Source organism: Crocuta crocuta, unplaced genomic scaffold, assembly GCF_008692635.1.
Source record: "Crocuta crocuta isolate KB4526 unplaced genomic scaffold, BGI_CrCroc_1.0 scaffold334, whole genome shotgun sequence".
Lineage (NCBI taxonomy): Eukaryota > Metazoa > Chordata > Mammalia > Carnivora > Hyaenidae > Crocuta > Crocuta crocuta.
The window spans coordinates 5,080,957-5,088,913 of NW_027533260.1; the positions used below are offsets into that span (position 1 = coordinate 5,080,957).

Genomic DNA, 7,957 nt, shown 5'->3' on the forward strand with positions numbered 1-7,957 from the left:
TCCGGGAGCGCCCATGGGGCGCGGGGGCGCGGGGGTGCCGCTCGCAGTACGCTCTCTCTGCGAGCAGAACTGGGGGGGAACTTCCACTTGTGCAGAGCAGATGACCGAGGAAGACGTCTTTTCCCGAAAATCTGCCCCCGAAAGTAGCGGATTGGCTGCTTGGCGGGAGTTAGCGCCTCATCAGGTCTCGGTTATCCCCCCCGCAGTGTCTCGGACATCAATTGCTCCAACGTCGCCTTAAAGGGGCAGCCACATTCGTAGCTCCTAACTCTTAAAGAGACAGGAAGCTCCTTTGGTCTGAGATTCTTAAAGAGACAGGTAAGAGTCTAGGATGGCAGGGCTGTGCTCTCAGTGTTACAATCCTTCCTTAGGAGGCCCAGATGCCTGGGAAACTCGGAACTTGAGTGGGACAGGTGGGAAAATGGAGAAACGGTGAAATTCCTCCGGAGGGCGTGAAGTACCAGCCAGGGGCGGGGCTTCTGGACTCCCGGGGCGCGGGAAACCTGGAGGGAGGAGCCTGTAGGCTCCGGGGCGGGGCCTCCAGTCTCCGGAGCTAAACACGCGTCGGGAGGTGCGGACTAAGGAGCGGGGTTTATGGATCAAATGAGACACATAGATGCCCCCGGGAATGTAGTCTAGTGCGTGGGGACATTCCCGAAGGCTTTGAGGAACTGAGAGGGAGTAGAAGGCTTGAGCAGCGCCCTTTCTCTGCCGGAGGACGCGTGTAAACAGCAGCACGTGGCCGCGGATTTGGGGGTCGCGTCCACGCCCCTTTTCACAGGGACCGCGCCGCTTGGGGCCGCGGGCGGAGCCGCAGGACGGCGGCTAGACAGGGTGACCCGACTGCATTCCTGGCCAGTGTGTCAGCGCCACTCCCCGCCCCCTCTGCTGTGATTTCGGATCCCATTCCAGAATTGGGGCGTCCTCCCTTCTCAGGGTGTGAGCGGCTTCTGAGAGCGGAGGGAGGGTCAGGAGAAGGGGATGTGTGTTCCCTCAGCCCAGGATCACCAGGCAGTTTCCCCGGCGTGGGCGAGACTCCGGGACTGCGGGTTCTGAACTACAATTCCCAGAGGGCGCAAGGAGCGGAGACACCCGATGGCCGTCTCGGAAGCTGCTGGGGATTGTAGTCCCAGCCTACGACGTTAGCCTCTTGCTGGGAAATTGTATAAGCATCCAAACCATCCTTTTTACCGACGGGGAGATTGGGATTCAGAGACTCGAGGTGATACTGATTTAGCGAAGCTGTCTTCTCGCCTTAGGGGCGGGGCGTGTGAGTCTCCCCCAACCTCTAACCTTCTACCCCTTCAGTGGCCTCCAAATCTTTCTAGGAGGGGGAAACTAAGCCTGGAGGGGTGGGATAGGGACTCAGGAGTCTGCCTCCTGCAGCTCCGGCGAGATTAAAATCTGGATTTTTATAGCTACTCTAGATAGCCCTCGGCTTCTGGACCTCGCCCTTCCTGTCTGTGAAATGGACTTTGGGTGATTCCCAATGGGAACGTCTCGAGAACTACAAGTCCCAAGGTGCTCGAGGCGACCCCTACTCCCTCTCCTCTCCGGGACCCGCCTCCCTCCAGCCGGAGTCACGTCGTCTAACCTGTTCCCGGCGCCTGCCCCGCCCCGTCCTCCGGTCCCCGCAGCCGGAGCCGGAGCCGGAGGAAGTCCCCCGGTGCCAGGATCTGCCCCGGATCCGTGAGTTCCACCCCACCCCCCGGGGGTCCAGCGGCTCAGGGGGAGCCCGACACCGCGTCCCTGGGAGGACTGGGAGGGGACTCGGACACCGATTCCCAGGGCGGAATTGGACGTTCGCGGATGCCAGGGTCCTTCGAAGGAAAGAACTCCTATTCGCTGGGCAGAAGGAAAGGGGACTCTGATGCCTGAGTTCTCAGGATGGAGGGCTCGGACGCCGTGGCCCCGGGGAGACGCTGGAGCTGGGACTCCTGAGTCCCACCAATTGGGCGCTCTCGGAAGCCTGAGTCTTTGAGTAGAATTGGAGTATGAGATCCCTGCGGCTTGGGCAGAAATGACAAGACTCGGACTCCTGGGGCTCTGGAATGGGCGGCCATCCCCGCCGCCCGCCAGCCGCCTTCTCGACCGAGCCTCTAGGTCTCGAGGCAGAATTAGGAGTGGGATGGGGATAGTGGAACTCGGGTCCCTGGAATGTGACAGGACAAGCCCCGGAGGTCCCCCTGGAAGCTAGATTCCGCCGCTCCCTATACTTTCTGGCCCTGGGGTGGGGGCGAGGAGGGGGAACCGGGGCAACTCTCCAACCTCCGTGGGGCTGCGAGATCGCCAACATATCATTAACCCGGGTGTCGGACCTGCCTAACCAGGGGAGGGACCGCCACCCCAGGGCGCCCCCTGGTGGGAGCGGGATCCTCCCATTACCCGCACGGAGGTGGGAAATGCTTGGGGTTTGCAGAGGGGCTTCTGGAACTCAGGGCCGAATTCCAGAAGGTAGGATTGGATTTTGGGAGGCTTGCGTGGCTGGGCACTACACAGTCATTGCGCAGAGAGGACAGGGGGTAAACTGAGGCTAAGTGCCACACAGGTAGCAGAGTTGACTAGAGTTTGGCGTTCCCTTCCTTCTGCAGCTGTCTCAGATAACAAGAGTTGATTAGAGTTTGGCTTCCTCCCCCTTCTGCAGCCTGTCTGGGAGACGGGATTCCATCCACTCCCACCAGATTTTCGGACTAACCTTCTCCCTCCTAGGGCTCCTCGCCCTGACCCTGAGGTGAGAAATGTCACCTCCCACCCCCATCTGTCTGACCTGAGGTTGTGTGGGAGATAAGCGAGGGATAGAGGCTAATTCTGGAGGTGTGTGTCTGTCCTTGAAGCTGGGGGAGGGCATGGACCGGCACCTCCCTCTGTCTCCCCCCTTCTCTCCACCCCTGTGCGTCATGTGAAGGGATTCAACAAGGGGGTGGGGGAGGAAGGGGGTTCTGATGAGAGAGGGAAGAACTCCCTACTGTCTGGGCTTGAAGGGCATTTGGTGATAGCCTGGGATGAAATTAAAAATAATAACCGTGGCTGCCAAGACAGAGCTCACGGAGAGCCAGGCTCAGCGCTGGTAGGTCGCTGGTAGGTCGATGGGATGGTTCCCATTGTCTACAGACGACTCGGGCAGCTGCCCAGCGGTGGTTTACGGACTCCACCCCAGGGAATGACTTCTCCCCACTCCATGGGGGAAACTAAGGCCGGAGAGCAGACACAACCCACACCTTGGGCTTTTGCCCCCTTCTCTCTGGAATCTTCTAGGACTCCCCATGCCCCTCTGCCTAGATTATTGGGGATGATCACTGGCCAGAAGTCACTAATGCCCAGAGAGAATGTAGGGGTTAGGAAATCGAGACTCCAGAGCTCAAAACTCATGGCTTTTAGAATCTCAGAAAGAGCAGAACAGACTCTCTTGGGGAGGGGTGGGGGTGGGGGGAGATTACTCTGGGTCTTGAGCCCTCACTGTGTGTCAGATCCTATGTTATCTTAATGAAGAGCCAAGAAAGGTCCATAATTAAGAATCCTGTACCTGTGAACTTTATTTGGTGCCCTGCATTGTTCTAAACAGTGTACCTAAATTATGTCACTCAAACCTCACACCCTTTTGAGGTGAAGGTATTAATTCTCCCATTATACACACGAGGCAACTGAGGCACAGAGAAGCTATATAACTAGCCCAGGGTAGAGATTTAGGGGAACACCAAGTCCTAGAGAGGGTGGGGGCTCTCCCAGCGTCGGTCAGTCCGGACCGAAACGTAGGATTCCAACCAGGGTATTCCCAACCTAGCCCGGAGCTCTGACTCGGTTCCCACTGAGGATGATTCCTCCAGGAAGCCGCCCCGGGATTCTTAACCCCGAAGAACTTGGTCTGGCCGCGTGGGAGTATGGGGGAACGAGAGTTTGGGGGGAACGAGAGTTCGGGGTGGAAGGCGAGGGGAGGAGTGGGAATTGGGGTCAGAGGGTCCCCAAGGGTGGACTGGAGTCCACAGTTGGAGGGGAGCTGGAAGTGCAGGGCAGGGGCCTGGGAGCAGAGGCACGGCCTGTACTGCCCTCGCGCCCCGCCCGCTCCCCCCCTCCCCCGCTCGCCTCGCCTGTCGCAGTTAGTAAGGCACCTGCCCGGGCCTGCAGCGCATTCCCGGAGGCTGAGCTCACACCCGGTCCGCTGGCCCCTCCAGGTTCGGGCCTTCAGCCGGAGCGCCCCCTGGCGGCCCCGACAACCCTTCCGCCCGCACCAGCCCTTGGGAGGGCCCCACGCCCAACCTTGGCATTTCCTTAGAGTCAGGCTGTCGAGCGTGGGATCTGAGAGCCCTGGAAATTTGGGAAGCCTAAAATCCTCCAGAAGAACATCTCACGGCCAGAATGCTGGCACTGGAGGCCGTACAGAGTTGTCCGTTTTTATATTTTAACAGACACAGAGGGTTTCATGTGTGTCTGAGCGTCTCAAAGCCCTGAATTCTGATTCCTGTAGTCTCTACTTTCTGAGGCCCGAATTCTCAGAGCCTTCTTCCTCCTGCGCTTTCTGGCTGCTTGGATCCTCACAATAGTCTTCTAAAGTGGACTGATCTATATCTTCATTCTACAGATCAAGAGGCACTCTTGTCAGGGTCAGACAGGAGTGCCCAGATTTGAAGCCCGGAAGTCTGGCTTCTTACCTGTGATCTTACCCATTGCACTCTACCCTGCATTCAGCTAGACTTTTAGGACAGTGGAATCTCGGGAGAGAGAGAGAACCCAGTGCAGGAAGGTGAAGAAATCTAGGCTCCCAAAACTGGAGAATTCCAGAATGTTCCAAAGATAGAATCTTGGACTCTGAACTTTTGGACAGTAGACCGTCAAGATGAGAGTTTCAGGCCCTGTAGAGCTTTAATTGCAATTGCAAGATCCTTACGATCTCAGAATCTAGGCCTCTGAGAGATTGAAGGGGCCTCTGAGAATAGCTGGTTTGCCTCCTCCCTTCACTGTTGGGGAAACTAAGGCCCAGGGAGTGGAGGGGACTTGTTGCTCAAGGTCGCATGCTCCCAGCACACCCAAATGAACCACCAGCCCCAACAGGTTCTGTTCCGAGGCTTCCCAGACAGAGGCCAGAATCAGCATGCCGCAGCCTGTCGGCCTTCCCACGCCTGCACCTTCAAAGCTAAGGGGCTGGTGCAGACTGGGGAGGTGGCAAAGCTCTCAAGGCGTGGTGGCTGCTGTGGGAATGCGGATGGTGCTGGCTTGACCGGTTCCTTGCAGCCTGGCTCCTCCCCCACTGAGCCAGTGACCACAGCAGCCCAGCAGCCCCTAGCCACCTCCCTGTCTTCCTGCTAACACTGGGTCCCTGTGAGCAAGGTCCACTCTGGGGAGAGGAAGCAGAGTGGGTCCCTGCCCTGGGGGGGACTCTTGCTGTCTGGTCGAGAGGACCCAGACTCACAGGTCAGATCCAGGTGTGAAACCTAGAACTGCCTCGTGATCGTGAACACATGTTTCGGAGCCCCACTTTCCTGCCTACTACTGCGATTTTGACCTTCAGATGAGGTATTGGGAGCAAAGCACTTGGCTCAGTTCCCCGAGGCGGTGGCCCCTGGATAAATAGTTATTTTATTTCATTATGCCCTCAAGCAACTTTCACAGTAGGCGATCAGTGAGTAGTTGGTGAAGGAGTGATTCAAGTCTTATTTGGACTGAGAGAGAGAAATTGACAAGGAGCTATGGAAAGAGAGTGAACAGTACGGGGCCTTCCAGGAGGATTTGCAGGAGTTGGCGTTTCCCAGCGAGGGACATGGAAGGGCATGGCGCTTCCAGTGGAAAAAATTAGGAGGGTAAAGGTGCCGTCCGCGCCTCAAGGACCCCTGGGGCCCTGCGGGGCTGGATCTGAGAAGGCTCCCTCCCCTCTCCCCTGCAGGCGCCCCGCTTCCGCCGGCACCATGGACAGCGAGGCATTCCAGAGCACCAGGGACCTTCTGGACCTGAACTTCCAGTGTGAGCTGGGGTAGGGGGCGGGGCTTACCCCGACGGGGGCCCTTAAGGGTGGAGGCGGGGCCCCACCTGCGGGACCTGGGCCCTTACCGCTCTTCCTTCCGCGCAGCTCTGGCTATGAGACACATGGACCTCAAACAGATGGAGCTGGACACGGCGGCGGCCAAGGTGGATGAACTGACCAAACAGTTGGAGTCGCTGTGGTCAGACTCGCCGACGCCTCCGGGCTCACAGGCGGGAGCCCCCTCTAGGGTGAGCCTTCTCGCCTAGGTCCCCACCTTGACCCCCAAAGCCAGCTTCTTTCCGCCCGGAGTTGTGTCCCATAGGATTATAGAGGCCGTGGGCCATTTAAGGGCACCTGAAGGCGGGGACCAGTAGAAAAAGACATGTGACAAGACCCTCGGGAGAACGGGGCCTTTTTCTAAGTCCGCGCCAGCCTCCGTCCTGATTCCAGGGCCGTCTCACCAGAACCGCTCACCAGGGCTCCCTGTGCCTGAATCACCAGCGCCGGTCTAACTCCCCCTCATTAATTTGCGATGACCTCTTTTGATCTTCTACTAACCCGTCTACTAATGTCTCCTTTGACCCCCTCAATGTCCAGGCCTCCCCACAGCTGTCCCGGTACAGCTCCAGCCCGGTCCCCGAGCACTTTAGCAGCCGTGGGTCTCCCCGGAAGACGGCCACCGACGGCGCGGACACCTCCTCTTTCGGACGTTCCGAGAGCGCCCCGGCTTTGCTTCCCTACAGCCCGCTGTCCCCTAAAGGCCGGCCCTCGTCACCGCGCACCCCGCTCTACCTGCAGCCGGATGCCTACGGCAGCCTGGAGCGCGCGCCCTCCCCCCGGCCCCGCGNGGCCCGCTCCGCCAGCAGGGTCCCCCCACGACCTTCGACTTCCTGGGCCGCACCGGCTCCCCGCGTGGCAGCCCCCTGGTCGAGGGGTCCCAGGCCTTCTTCCCGGAGCGCGGGCCCTCGCCACGCCCCCAGACCTCAGCCTACGACGCGCCCGGCGCTTTTGGGAACCCCCTGCTGGGCGCGGGCGGCAGCGCTTTCGCCCCGCCTCTGCGCGCTCAAGGTGAACCAGGGGCCCTACCTGGGGGATGGGAGGGAGGCCGGCCTGGGACCAGCCTCCCGCTATACCCCCACTCGCAACTTCTCCCCAGACGACTTAACGCTGCGCCGGCGGACCCCCAAAGCCTGGAATGAGTCCGACCTGGACGTGGCATACGAGAAGAAGCCTTCGCAGACAGCGAGCTATGAACGTGAGTGGTGGGAGGCCAGAGGAGCTGGGGGGAGCCGGACAGGTGTCGCCCAGACCCTCATGAGTCCCGCCTTGCAGGTCTGGACGTCTTCTCGCGGCCTGCTTCGCCAGGCCTGCAGCTGTTACCCTGGAGAGAAAGCAGCTTGGACGGGCTGGGGGCCACCAGCAAGGTGAGGGGGTGCTGGGCAGGGGCCGCGAGTGAGGTTAGGCCCAGCTCCCACTCGCGGGGGCAACCCCAGGCCTCCTGAGGCTCTGCCTTCTTCATCCCGGGTTTCTCTCCCTCTGCCTGACCCTCTTCCCCTCATTCCCTCTGGCTTCCCTCCCCTTCTCTCCCTTCTGCCCTTCTCTCCCTCCCCCTTCGCTCTCCTCTGTGGTTCTTTATCCCTCACTTCCTCCCACCTGAGCCCCTTCTTTCTGCCTTGCCCCTTTCTCCCCCAGGACAACCTCACCAGCGCCACTCTGCCCCGTAACTACAAGGTCTCCCCTCTGGCCAACGACCGGCGTTCCGATGTGGGCAGCTACCGCCGGTCCCTGGGCTCCGCGGGGCCGTCAGGCACTTTGCCCCGCAGCTGGCAGCCCGTCAGCCGCATCCCCATGCCTCCCTCCGGCCCGCAGCCCCGCGGTTCCCCGCGCCAGCGCCCCATCCCCCTCAGCATGATCTTCAAACTGCAGAATGCCTTTTGGGAGCATGGGGCCAGCAGGGCCGTGCTCCCTGGCTCCTCCGTCTTCCCCTCAGCACCCCCACCCAAG

At 60.1% G+C, this 7,957-nt stretch overlaps 1 protein-coding gene across 1 annotated transcript in view; it reads left to right on the forward strand.

The window, feature by feature from the left end:
• Positions 1 to 1,412: 1,412 nt before the first annotated feature.
• Positions 1,413 to 7,957, forward strand: part of PPP1R13L (protein phosphatase 1 regulatory subunit 13 like) — a 15,932-nt gene continuing 9,387 nt past the window's right edge. The window contains 8 exon segments of the mRNA XM_077747099.1: positions 1,413 to 1,689; positions 5,876 to 5,952; positions 6,059 to 6,201; positions 6,551 to 6,797; positions 6,800 to 7,021; positions 7,110 to 7,208; positions 7,286 to 7,377; positions 7,646 to 7,957. The exon segment at positions 7,646 to 7,957 is cut by the window's right edge and continues 100 nt beyond it. Of these exon segments, the coding sequence (XP_077603225.1) occupies positions 1,490 to 1,689; positions 5,876 to 5,952; positions 6,059 to 6,201; positions 6,551 to 6,797; positions 6,800 to 7,021; positions 7,110 to 7,208; positions 7,286 to 7,377; positions 7,646 to 7,957 (1,392 nt within the window). The 5' untranslated portion in view covers positions 1,413 to 1,489.